Source organism: Entelurus aequoreus, linkage group LG02 (genome assembly GCF_033978785.1).
Source record: "Entelurus aequoreus isolate RoL-2023_Sb linkage group LG02, RoL_Eaeq_v1.1, whole genome shotgun sequence".
Classification (NCBI taxonomy): Eukaryota; Metazoa; Chordata; class Actinopteri; order Syngnathiformes; family Syngnathidae; genus Entelurus; species Entelurus aequoreus.
In genome coordinates, this window is record NC_084732.1 from 58,192,059 (window position 1) to 58,206,127 (window position 14,069).

The following is a 14,069-nucleotide window of genomic DNA, read 5'->3' on the forward strand; positions in this document are numbered from 1 at the left end:
ATTATTGAATTCCAAAAGAATATAATTGCAAAAGTTGGCATTGGAGTCGATCTTGCTAGGATGTGCAGGAAGTCTACATCAACAATAAGTACCAACTTGGTTAAGAATAAGCAATTTGAGGACCCTAATGTTGCAAAATGAAATAAAGTATTTACAAAAAAGAGACCAAAACGACTGAATATGCTAAGGAGTTGTTTTTGGAAGTTGGTTTACCTTTCCACTCTCAACCCCTCCATTTCTTCCATCTTACAGTGTCCGTCTACAGACTGTTTCATGAAGATAAAAATGATATTAAATGTTAATTTGTCCTTCTCATTCGCCATTTATAGTTTTTTTGTCAAGGGGCGGCGTGGCGAAGTTGGTAGAGTGGCCGTGCAGCAATCGGAGGGTTGCTGGTTACTGGGGTTCAATCCCCACCTTCTACCATCCTAGTCACGTCCGTTGTGTCCTTGGGCAAGACACTTCACCCTTGCTCCTGATGGATGTTGGTTAGCGCCTTGCATGGCAGCTCCCGCTATCTGTGTGTGAATGGGTGAATGTGGAAATACTGTCAAAGCGCTTTGAGTACCTTGAAGGTAGAAAAGCACTATACAAGTATAACCCATTTATCATTTATTGTTTTCTACATGTTAAGCTGTAACTGTTCTAAAATTATGTGTGAACATATTTGGGTATGGAACATACTTGGATTTTACATTGTTTTGCTTTGGGAAAACTTGCTTCGATTAACGTATGTTTTGATTAATGATGTTACTTTCTTTTTGATGTTAACCGAGGTACCACTGTATTAATATTGTTGGTAAATAAAGTAACCTGCCCAACGTAGGTCTCCCAGCACTGGTCCTGCTGCGAGCGAGCGTTTTTTCCAAACTGAGTGGTCTGATTGGATAAGGTCACTGAGCCGTTCTTGCTGTTGTTTGTCACATTTAACAGCATGACAGTGGTTGCGATGGTGCTGTTGCGTTGTGAAATATCAGACACCAGGGTTGACAGGCTGTCCACAGCAGGCTGGGAGATTGTAGCTAAGTAGGAGCTAGTGTCAGACCAGTTTGCTGGGGCAACCAAGATCTGAGAAATAAACAGAAACACAAATATTCATTTTTGACTAGCATAATTCTATTGCAGCATTAAAAATACATCTTTAAAAAAATAAAATGGTATTGACTTTGATTGACGACTGCATATAATGTGAAGAAAAAAGGTATTGGCAGATTTTGCAAATTTATCCCTAACAAAGATATAGACCGTACATTATTTTTATGGTAACTTTAATGTACCAGAGACATAATGTAAAAATACTGAAAAAAAAATGTGAGCGTTTGAATACACCTTCTGGTGCTACTGTGACATTGTGCATCACATGCTACATAAACTCCAGTATAGAAAACACTGTGCCCTTCAAGTTGGTGTAGTGTTTTTCCAACAATAAACCCTGGGTTACCACTGAGCTAAAGGCCTGACTGAGTGAGAAAAAGAGGGCAAGAAAAAGGTGAGAAGAGTCCAGCGGGATCCTAAATATAAGATCAGGAGGTGTAAGAATGACTACAAGCAAAAACTGGAACAACGGTTGGAGCAAAATAACATCCATGAAGTGTGGATCAGCCTGAAAAATATTTCAGTCATATAAGAGGTGGAAGTGGTCACCAATAGATAGGGATGATGTTCGAAAACCGGTTCTCCCGATTGTTCGATAAGAAAAGAACCGATTCCATGGATTCCAATCCCTTTTTGAGAATCAGTACCCGTTATTGAAGCCACTATAGTAAAGAAAAAGATTTGGTTCTTTATTCGAATCCCTGGGAACGAATCCCGTGTCACAGGAAATGTCCTGTGGCAAGTCACAGGAAAGACGTAGCTCAGTCATTCGGCGGCAGATACAGAAGCAGCAACAACAATGGACCGGAAAAAATGCTCCAAAGCATGGCTTCACTTTACTAAGAAATACAACGAGGAAATGGCTATCTGCAATTATTGCCAGGCTTTGCTTTCCTGTAAGGGGAGCAGTACAACAAACATGTTGAAACATGTTCAGGCCGTATATAACCTGAAGGTTAGAGAAAGGTGTCGTGGAGAAGCAGCGACAGAGATGACGAAGCACGCCCCTCTTCTTCTGCTTCAACCTGCAGTCCCAGTCATAGTGCCGGTGAGTAACTAACGTTAACTGTTGCCGGTTAATTTCCATATCTGCTCACTTGTAGCCTTTAGGCTAAAATAACGTTACCTCTTATGTCAACCAGGACTGCAGTAATGTTAGCTAGACTAACGTTACCTAAGCATAGTCAGTGGCTAACGGTAACGTTAACGTTAGCCTTTTTGTATGTGTCCGATAACGTTAACGGTATCTTGTAGCCTACACCACTCCAGAGTGTGCAGGTCTGTCTAATAAACTAGTGCTTGCAAGATGTGAATTAAGATAATGTTAACGTTATCGTATTTCAGATGATGACATTCATGACAGCCAGAGTGACCAGGGCAGTGTTTGCTCTGTAACACAGAGCGTTAACCCATTTACCATGGCGAGGTATAACGCAGAGCGCAGCAAGATGAGTGAGGAGGAGAGTAACAACATTACTCGCAAGCTAACGAGAATGATGGTGAAAAATCTCCTCCCCTTCAACTTGGTGAACACAGACAAATACAAGTAGGTTAATAATTGTATTTTGATGACATGTAATGGAGCAAAAAGGTGTGAATGAATGATGGGTTTTTAACATGTAAAGCGACTTTGGGTACTTAGAAAAGCGCTATATAAATCCCAGGTATTATTATTATTATTAAAAAGTAAACAACACCATTACTCAGATTTGTTTCAAATGTTAAAGTGCTGTACAATACAAATGAATGCAGGATTTTCCCTGCATTTATTTTTCTTATGTGGCCCACTTAAAGGCCTACTGAAACCCACTACTACCGACCACGCAGTCTGATAGTTTATATATCAATGATGAAATCTTAACATTGCAAAACATGCCAATACGGCCGGGTTAGATTAGTAAAGTGCAATTTTAAATTTCCCGCGAAATATCCTGCTGAAAACGTCTCGGTATGATGACGTTTGCACGTGACATCACGGATTGTAGCGGACATTTTGGGACAGCATTGTGGCCAGCTATTAAGTCGTCTGTTTTCATCGCAAAATTCCACAGTATTCTGGACATCTGTGTTGGTGAATCTTTTGCAATTAGTTTAATGAACAATGGAGATAGCAAAGAAGAAAGCTGTAGGTGGGAAGCAGTATATTAGCGGCCGGCTGCAGCAACACAAACACGTAGCGGCTACGTCGTAGCCGGTGTTTCATTTTTTACATTCCCAAATGATGACAGTCAAGCTTTACCATTGGCCTGTGGGGAACTGGGACAACAGAGACTCTTACCAGGAGGACTTTGAGTTGGATACGCGCTACCGTGAGTACGCAGGTGCGGCTTCCAAACATTTGATCGCTTGCCCGTACGTGCGTGCCGCTATGTGCATGTCACGTACGTAACTTTGGGGAAACATATGTGCTGTATGAACTTTGGGGAGGTGAACGGTGCTTTGGGCTGTGGGATTGAGTGTGTTGTGCGGGTGTTTGATTTGTATTGGCGGGTTATATGGACGGGAGGGGGGAGGTGTTTGTTATGCGGGATTCATTTGTGGCATATTAAATATAAGCCTGGTTGTGTTGTGGCTAATAGAGTATATATATGTCTTGTGTTTATTTACTGTTTTAGTCATTCCCAGCTGAATATCAGGTCCCACCCGCCTCTCACAGCATCTTCCCTATCTGAATTGCTTCCACTGCCCTCTAGTCCTTCACTCTCACTTTCCTTATCCACAAATCTTTCATCCTCGCTCAAGTTAATGGGGAAATCGTCGCTTTCTCTGTCCGAATCGCTCTCGCTGCTTGTGGCCATGATTGTAAACAATGTGCAGATGTGAGGAGCTCCACAACCTGTGACGTCACGCTACTTCCGGTACAGGCAAGACTTTTTTATCAGCGACCAAAAGTTGCAAACTTTATCGTCGATGTTCTCTACTAAATCCTTTCAGCAAAAATATGGCAATATCGCGAAAAGATCAAGTATGACACATAGAATGGATCTGCTATCCCCGTTTAAATACGAAAATCTCATTTCAGTAGGCTTTTAAAGGGGCACTAACAGTCAATATTTATTTATTTTCTTAAAAAATATTTCGGGGTAACAACAGTCAATATTTTTATTTTTTATTTTTTTCTTAAAAAATAAAAGTGAGCTTTTGTCAAACCAAGTATTGTGTGATTTTTTCCATATACAACAACCTATCTGGATTCGATAAGAAAATCGATAAGGAATCGGTTCGATAAGAGGATTCGATAATTGCATCGAAATCGATAATTTCTTAACAAACATCATCCCTACCAATAGACCTATTGTCTATTGTGAGCGAACTGTGGTGCTGAATTTCCCCCAGGGATCAATAAAGTACTTTCTATTCTATTGTATTCTATTCAAGCTTCTGTTGACCAAGAGTGGGCCAACAAACTGAATCTCTTTTCAATCACATCCAACCCCCACTCCACACCACCCCCAGCCGGTCACACCTCAGCATGGTCCACACCTCCCCGATCCTCGCCACCTAGCCAGCCCACCACAACCCACAAGCCCAGATGACATCAGTTCCCGGCTACTCAGGGAATGTGTGGTCCAGTGAATATTTAAGCTGAGCCTCGGCCAGGAAAAAGTCTTCACCTTCTGGAAGCCAAAACACTTAAGATCTGTTGCCCTGACCTACGACCTCATGAAGACCATGGACCGGATCATCCTCGGCCACCTTCGCCCACAGACATTGTCAGAAATGAACCCTTTGCAGTTTGCTTACTGTCCAATGCCATCATCTACCTGCAGCATCGGACCCTCACCCCCATGGAAACCATGAGAATTGTGTTGAGAGTTGTGTTCTTTGACTTCTACAGCGCTTTCAATACCATCCAGCCAGCACAGCTATGGGTGAAACTGGAAGAACCGGGAGTTGACCAACAACTACCTCATCGACAGACTGCACTATGTGAGGCTGTGTGACTGTTCTTTAGCTGTGGTCATTTGCAGCACAGGGGCTCCCCAAAGGTTGTTGCCTTCACTTTACTTGTTCATGTGCTATACCTCAGACTTCAGGCCCAATTCCAACCGCTGCATCTGCAGAAGTTCTCGGATGACCCTGCACTGGTTGGATGTGTGTCTGCGAGGAGCGAGCAGGAATACTAGGAAGTAATCTCAGGTTTCGTTGACAGAGAAAGAGCTTGTTATTGACTTCCGGTGGTCAGCTCCACCACCCACACCGGTGAACATCTAGAGATCAGAGCTATAAATAGTGGACTCATTAAAATACCTGGGTATTCACGTCAACAATAGGCTGGACATCCTGTACAAGAAGGGCCAAAGTCACCTATACCTCTCAAAGGCGACTTATTATGCAAAAACAACGTTTCTTACCAATTGGTACCTGTTTTTGTATATTTGAAATCTGTGTAAGTCCTGAAAATTTGAAATAAAAAATGTAGGCATTGCGGAGATATTTATAAAACAATCTTGCCATCCTTCACCGTTTCTCCAAACGAGCTGTTTGGAAATTGCCCAATTTGTGACTTTTTTCCAATTGGTAACTAGCCCTTTTGGCACTTGTAATACAAAGTAGCGTATAGTTGTAACTTATATCTGTTAGTAGATTCAGTATGGAAGCGCTAAAAACTACAACATGGCTGATGGGGGGAATACGCAGTCAAAGTGGAGGCACATAAATAAGACCGCCCACAAAACGCTTCATCCTGAAGAGACGATCAGAAGGTGGTTTAAAGATGGTTTGTAAAACAAAATCTATGCAAAATATTGACCAAATAACCACCATTACATGTTATGTAGACCAGAAGAAAGTGTTTTAAATGCAGAAAAAAATTATAATATAACCCCATTAAGGAAACGTAGGTCCTTTGGAGTGTGCGGGTCACAACTGCTCACTATTTATGACACTGAGTATGTTTCCATGCACTAAATTAGTCTGATTTCTCAAATAGTTAGTTTTTTGTATTTTCATACCTAAATGTGAAGTCCCAGTGTCCAAGCACACTCTCTAATATGGCGTGTGCCTCCCATACACTTGGGGGTGCTTATTTCCTTTTAGCGCGAATAAATGTATTGCTTTTCAGGTTCACCTATGATGTCACATCGAATCAAGGCTCCTCACAAGTCAATACCTAATGTGCCTGATGGCCGCTGTAATATTGGCACACATTACAAATATTACGCCTCTAATGGCTATGCTGACATTAAATAGCAGACAGCATCAAGAAATTATCCGAGATTGTGCCACAAACATGAAACTACTACCAAGAAGGTCTAGTAGTTGCTGGATGCAGGTCCGACACAAAGACTGGTGTTGTTTTGGATGGAGAATAGAAAAAACATTTTGGAATGTCTTGAAGTTTATTCAATAAACTCTTTGGATTAATGGAAGGAGTGGATGGAAGGAAAATACTCTTTGTGCCCGGGTACCGCTTCAAATGAGGGTTGCTAATGTTCTGTGCAAGCTTGCCAGTTGTGCGAAATACAGAGTTATTGCTAACCAGTTTGGAGTGTGCAGCGTGAAGAGGTTTGTGGACGCTTTCTTCTATGCCTTGTAATATACCAGCTTCATTCTCTTCTATCATCTCACTCGTATCTGTGTTGAATGAAGCCGGCATTCTTCATTTCCTTAGATACCTTCTTAAATAAATGTTTTATTTTTTTTTTCTCCCACCGATGTACTTCAAAATGTTCTTTGTTTAATTCATGAAGCAAATATACAGTCTCCTCTTCATTCCAGTTGTATTTTCTGTTTTGATTTTATTCCACGCGTTGAGGCTGGCCTTGCGCTATACAGAAGGTCCCCTCCAGTACCCACACCCACTTGAGAGATCTGAGTTTCAATTACATAATCTAGGTGTGTTAATCCGACTTTATAAACACAAAACTTGATCAGATTAAGGTGTTTCTATGCGTTCAAGAATGCTTAATTTGAGCCAAATTATTGAGAAATTAGGGACAAGCGGTAGAAAATGGATGGATGGATGGACTAATTTAGTGCATGTAAACGTAGTCACTATGGTGGCTTCTGCGGTGTTCTATGCCATTGTTTACTGGGGTGGGTGCAGCACAGTCACAGACCATAACAGACTTGGTGAACTGATTAAGAGAGCTGACTTCATCCTAGCCTGCCCACTAGACAGCATTAAGGAGGTGGCTGACAGAAGGATGTTGAAGAAGTTGACATCCATAATGTCCAAGCCTCTCACCCCATGCACGATACTGTGGAGGCCCTGAGTCGCTCCTTCTGCCTCAGACTGTTATACCCACAGTGAAAGAAGGAGTGTTGCCACAGGTTTTTTCTACCCAGAGCTGTAAGACTTTACAACACACTTATGTGATTACTGTGGTCTGCTTTTTTTTCTTGGTGTGCAAAACTTTCGTTCAGTGTGGAATATGGGTGTTAAAGGCCTACTGAAACCCACTACTACCGACCACGCAGTCTGATAGTTTATATATCAATGATGAAATCTTAACATTGCAATGCATGCCAATACGGCCGGGTTAACTTATAAAGTGACATTTAAAACTTTCCGGGAAATATCCGGCTGAAACGTCGCGGTATGATGACGTATGCGCGTGACGAAGTCAGAGTAACGGAAGTTATGGTACCCGTAGAATCCTATACAAAAAGCTCCGTTTTCATTTCATAATTCCACAGTATTCTGGACATCTTTTGCAATTTGTTTAATGAACAATGAAGGCTGCAAAGAAGACTGTTGTAGGTGGGATCGGTGTATTAGCAGCGGACTACAGCAACACAACCAGGAGGACTTTGTTGGAGCGCTAGCCGCGCTAGCCGCCGACCTCACCATGACTTCCTACGTCTCCGGGCCGCCAAACGCATCGGGTGAAGTCCTTCGTCCTTTTGCCGATCGCTGGAACGCAGGTGAGCACGGGTGTTGATGAGTAGATGAGGGCTGGCTGGCGTAGGTGGAGAGCTAATGTTTTTAGCATAGCTCTGTGAGGTTGCTAAGTTAGCTTCAATGGCGACGTTAGCACAGCATTGTTAATCTTCGCCAGCCTGGAAAGCATTAACCGTGTATTTACATGTCCACGGTTTAATAGTATTGTTGATTTTCTATCTATCCTTCCAGTCAGGGGTTTATTTTTTTGTTTCTATATGCAGTTAAAGCACGATGCTATCACGTTAGCTCGTAGCTAAAGCATTTCGCCGATGTATTGTCGTGGAGATAAAAGGCACTGAATGTCCATTTCGCGTTCTCGACTCTCATTTTCAAGAGGATATAGTATCCGAGGTGGTTTAAAATACAAATCCGTGATCCACAATAAAAAAAGGAGAGTGTGGAATCCAATGAGCCAGCTTGTACCTAAGTTACGGTCAGAGCGAAAAAAGATACGTCCATCACTGTCTCTCAAGTCCTTCACTGTAACGTTCCTCATCTATGAATCTTTCATCTTCGCTCAAATTAATGGGGTAATCATCACTTTCTCGGTCCGAATCTCTCTCGCTCCATTGTAAACAATGGGGAATTGTGAGGAATACTAGCTCCTGTGACGTCACGCTACTTCCGGTACAGGCAAGGCTTTTTTTTATCAGCGAGCAAAAGTTGCGAACTTTATCGTCGATTTTCTCTACTAAATCCTTTCAGCAAAAATATGGCAATATAGCGAAATGATCAAGTATGACACATAGAATGGATCTGCTATTCCCGTTTAAATAAATAAAAAATAATTTCAGTAGGCCTTTAAGATAGAGTTTTTCAATCAATCAATCAATGTTTATTTATAGCCCTAAATCACAAGTGTCTCAAAGGGCTGCAGAAGCCACAACGACATCCGCGGTACAGAGCCCACATAAGGGCAAGGAAAAACTCACAACCCCAATGGGACATCGCTGTGTATGACTATGAGAAACCTTGGAGAGGACCGCATATATATATCTACGATTGTTGTTAGATGCTCGTAGACAAACAGGGGCAACAATATTCATAGCCCGATTACATGCTCGTCCATCCAGGTTTTCAAAAAATGTTTTTGTCATTCTTTTTTTTTTTTCAGCTGAGTCCTTCAGGGACCTGTCAAACATCTTGCCAAGGGTCTTAACCATTTTTTGGTCACTTGTGGAATGCTGGTCTCTTCCAGGACAAAGCAGAACCAGTGGGACACTTTAACCTTTATTAGGACCAGAGACCTGGACCCAGTAGGTAGGCCCGGGCGATAAATTGCTGTTATTAATAAATTTGAGTGTTCTGTTGCAGACAATTTAAAAAATAAAAAATATATGTTTTTCTCTTCTTGCTCCGTACTGCATATTTTTTGCCCCCAGGAGCTTCCATAGCTTCCACTCTCCCCCTTATTTCCTTAGGACACACCTGGGCAAATTACGGCCCACGGGCTGAATACGGCCAGTTAAGATTTTCAATCCGGCCCGCCGAACGGTTGCAAATATTTTTTTTAAACCTTTAAAGGCCTACTGAAACCCACTACTACCGACCACGCAGTCTGATAGTTTATATACAGTATCAATGATGAAATCTTAACATTGCAACACATGCCAATACGGCCGGGTTAACTTATAAAGTGCAATTTTAAATTTCCCGGGGAACTTCCGGTTCAAAACGCCTTTGAGGATGACGTATGCGTGTGACGTAGCCAGTAGAACACAGGTATGGCTTCCCCATTGAAGCCAATACGGAATAGCTGTTTTCATCTCATTATTCCACAGTATTCTGGACATCTGTGTTGGTGAATCTGTTGCAATTTGTTCATTGCATTATGGAGAAAGAAGCTGAGCAAGCAAAGAAGAAAGTCGGTGCGAAGCGGAGTATTTTGCGAGGGAAGTCAGCAACACAACACAGTCGGTGTTTCATTGTTTACATTCCCGAAAGATGCAGTCAAGATCGAAGAACTCGGACAACAGAGACTCTTACCAGGAGGACTTTGACTTCGTTAACAGACGCAGACGCGATACCGTGAGTACGCTTCCAAACATTTAATCGCTTGCTATAACTAGCTCAAGCTAGTAGTTAGTAGCTAGGAGCTAGCATAACAAACACCTAGGTGTTTGTTATGAGGGATTAATTTGTGGCATATTAAATATAAGCCTGGTTGTGTTGTGGCTAATATAGTATATATATGTCTTGTGTTTATTTACTGTTGTAGTTATTCCCAGCTGAATATCAGGTCCCACCCGCGCGCTTCCAAACATTTGATTGCTTGCCCGTACGTGCGTGTCATGTACGTAACTTTGGTTAAATATATAAGCTTTATGAACCTTGGGTTAGGTGAACGGTTCTTTGGGCTGAGTGAGTGTGTGTGTTGTGCAGGTGTTTGAATTGTATTGGCGGGTTATATATACGGGATCCCGTCCATATTACCCGCTCGAGCTATAACTAGCTCGAGCTAGTAGCTAGTAGCTAGGAGCTAGCATAACAAACACCTAGGTGTTTTTATGTGGGATTAATTTGTGGCATATTAAATATAAGCCTGGTTGTGTTGTGGCTAATAGAGTATATATATGTCTTGTGTTTATTTACTGTTTTAGTCATTCCCAGCTGAATATCAGGTCACCCCCGGCTCTCACAGCATCTTCCACTCCCCACTAGTCCTTCACTTGCACTTTACTCATCCACAAATCTTTCATCCTCGCTCAAATTAATGGGGAAATCGTCGCTTTCTCGGTCCGAATCTCTCTCACTTCATGCGGCCATCATTGTAAACAATAGGGAACTTTGCATATATGTTCAATTGACTACGTCACGCTACTTCCGGTAGGGGCAAGCCTTTTTTTTATCAGATACCAAAAGTTGCGATCTTTATCGTCGTTGTTCTATACTAAATCCTTTCAGCAAAAATATGGCAATATCGCGAAATGATCAAGTATGACACATAGAATAGATCTGCTATCCCCGTTTAAATTAAAAAAAATAATTTCAATAGGCCTTTAACATCAATACTGTAGCCGCCATTATGATGTGTGGTGCTTTTTTCAAATTACCGTAAGTTTTGAATGATAGAAAGTATTTTAAAGGTTGGAATCTGCACTTTTAAGTGATATACGGGTGATCTATGTCACAGCAGCTTAGATAAGGCACCAAGCAGTGTGGGCGGGGTTTGTTTCCACAACAAACAAATTCCCGCTAAAAAAGCAGCTCACCGTAGTAGAATAATTTACACAAGCTACCATGCATGATAAGAAGGAAGCACAGTGGAGAACGATCACTTAAGCGGTCGCTCTGCACGTCGCTAAAGATGCGGTTCCCAAACAGTGAAAATGCCTTTGTTTATCTACTTACTAAACCATAGAGACCTTATAATGCAACATGTTTATTTACAGGAGTATTTAATTCAAGACAGGAGATTTAAGTTTGCACTTTATCAATCTCCAATGTTGGAGTTAATTTATTTGCATGCAATGACTACATTGCTACATTCATGTTTACAGAAGTATTCTATTCAATGCAGAAATGTTGCTTCCCATAAGATGCTCTATATTGAATTATTTGATTTGATTAGGGCAATAAATATTGATCAATATTTGAGCAAAAGCATCACAGTAAATATGCCAGAATTAGCTACAATCTACATCCTTCAGTGAGCCACCTCCTTAATGCTGTCTAGTGGGCAGGCTAGGATGAAGTCAGCTCTCTTAATCAGTTCACCAAGTCTGTTATGGTCTCTGACTGTGCTGCACCCACCCCAGTAAACAATGGCATAGAACACCGCAGAAGCCAACACAGTGACTACGTTTCCATGCACAAAATTAGTCTGATTTCTCAAATAATTAGATGAAAAAATAAGCATTATACACCTTAAACTGATTATGTTCATGCAATTGAAAACCAGATCTTTCGGTGCTGGCATCGGCGCCGATCTACATTTCTACCAGTGGGTGCTCGGTGTGTGTGTATTAAAAAAAAAAATTGATGTTCAGCTAAGTTCATATCCCATATGATTTGTGGCTTTATTATTTTGTAAAACAGACCAAACTCCCCACAAAATTAACTACAACAAGACTGAGTTTTCCAAAAAAAATTTAAATGTTGGAAATTGCCATCAATCCCACGTGGGTGCTCGGCATTGTCCGTGGGTGCTCGGGCCCCGAAGCACCCACGGGATCGGCGCCTATGGGAGATGGAGGAGACCTCTAAAACCCTAAATTCCATCTGTTTCATTGTATACAGAGTCCAATTTATGTCTATTCTAAAAATAACCACCTTTATAAAGATTATAATTTTGCTAAGAGTAAGATTTAGAGTATGCAGTACACTAGTTTTTGATCAAATAAAAGAAAAACATATTTTAAATTATCACAGTCATTTGTATTCATTAGTTTTATTTATAAAGTAGGGAGGAAAATGGTAAGTAAATGTTTTTGTGAAAAAATTTGAGATTTTATTTTCAGGCCATATCACCCAGGCCTACTAGTGGGCTTGAATCTCAACCGATTACAATATGCTTGGGACATAAAATATACTCTGTATACTGTACACACTCACCGCAGAGCTCATACTGTTGACCTTATCAAGGAGGGCAATAATGAGGCTGTAGAGATTCCCAAGATATAAAACAAGCACTCTGTGAACATATAACCATATTGTCATTGTGCTGTAAGACAAGAGGAAAATATTGTTGGTACATGAAAAAGCAGAAATACCTGGCGAGCTGAAAACGCAGAGATGTTCTTGGATGATACATCTCTAACTGAGCTACGAGCTCAAAAGCAGACGGTGCAATCATGGTGATGAGCGAAACCACAACACTAACCTGGAAAAAAGCAGAAGGTAGATGTTAGGTTGATCAAACTTAGTGTGTGGTAAGCACGTTCATCATTTGGTAACCAGCCACCAGGACTGGAATGAAGTTTGAAGTACTTGGTCAGCAGATTTAAGCTTTAAAGTGTATTTAGTTTTGGTCAGTACTAAAGCTGTTTGAACTCAATCATCATTGTTCATGAATAAGCTAAAACCATATAAAGGTTGAATAATAATAGCTAATGGTTCCCTATCATCTGTATTATGTGGATACAACCAAAGTCTACTACAGATGGTCCAGGTAGCTGAGATCAAAGTTTAGTACCCGCACTAATGTGATAGCTGTAGTGTGTTAGTTATGGTAAATGGGTTATACTTGTATAGTGCTTTTCTACCTTCAAGGTACTCAAAGCGCTTTGACACTATTTCCACATTCACCCATTCACACCCACATTCACACACTGATGGCGGGAGCTGCCATGCAAGGTCCTAACCACGACCCATCAGGAGCAAGGGTGAAGTGTCTTGCTCAAGGACACAACGGACGTGACGAGGTTGGTAGAAGGTGGGGATTGAACCAGGAATCCTCCGGTTGCTGGCACGGCCACTCTCCCAACTGCCACGCCGTCCCCCAGTTAGTAACATAACATAAGGAACAAGTGACTTTATTTTAGGGGTGATCACCATGACCATGTTCAATTAGAATCCCCGTCAACATGTTCTGTCTGGTATTTTCGACAGTGTTGCCAAGTTCGCTTATTAAAAATTACTTTGGGGTTGTTGTTTTTCTGAAGTCGCTTACAAATTTCATGAGTCACAGGTTGCTATTTGTGCTTGTGATGAACAGTGACAGACAAGTTCAGGCAACTGTGTATTTATTTGGAAGAGCATTAAACAATCAGCGAGCTGTCATAGTCAAAATGACAGCTTCATCCTTTGGGTCAGTGGCAGGTCTCCACTCTCACTGCATTATATGTTAGATAATCTAATAATGATGATGATAATGTCCGCTCTCCTCAATTTACCTCATTTTTCTCCCATAAGGTTAGCTCCGGCTTCTCCTGCTCCAGTTTCTGAGAACGGTCTACCACAAAGTAGATGATATATATGCTGCCAGCCAGAGACATCAGCACCAGGATGTTGGCTAATAAACGGAGACTGATCAGAACGGCCCTGAGGAAACATACAAATACACCTTAAATAAACTTTTTGAGAAGTCATCATTGATTTAAAAATATTCACAGTTTGTTATTTATGTGAGGCGCATTAATTTGAG

General features: G+C 41.3%; 1 protein-coding gene across 4 annotated transcripts in view; it reads right to left on the reverse strand.

Annotated features, from left to right (window-relative positions):
• LOC133636209 (transmembrane channel-like protein 3) overlaps positions 1–14,069 on the reverse strand; it is a 143,094-nt gene that overhangs the window by 67,416 nt on the left and 61,609 nt on the right. For all 4 annotated transcript variants that reach the window (XM_062030008.1, XM_062030000.1, XM_062029991.1 and 1 more), the window contains exons 10-13: positions 13,819–13,966; positions 12,697–12,806; positions 12,539–12,617; positions 814–1,068 (exon numbers count right to left, since the gene is read on the reverse strand). In XM_062030008.1, the coding sequence (XP_061885992.1) occupies positions 814–1,068; positions 12,539–12,617; positions 12,697–12,806; positions 13,819–13,966 (592 nt within the window). The remainder of the gene's footprint in view (positions 1–813; positions 1,069–12,538; positions 12,618–12,696; positions 12,807–13,818; positions 13,967–14,069) is intronic.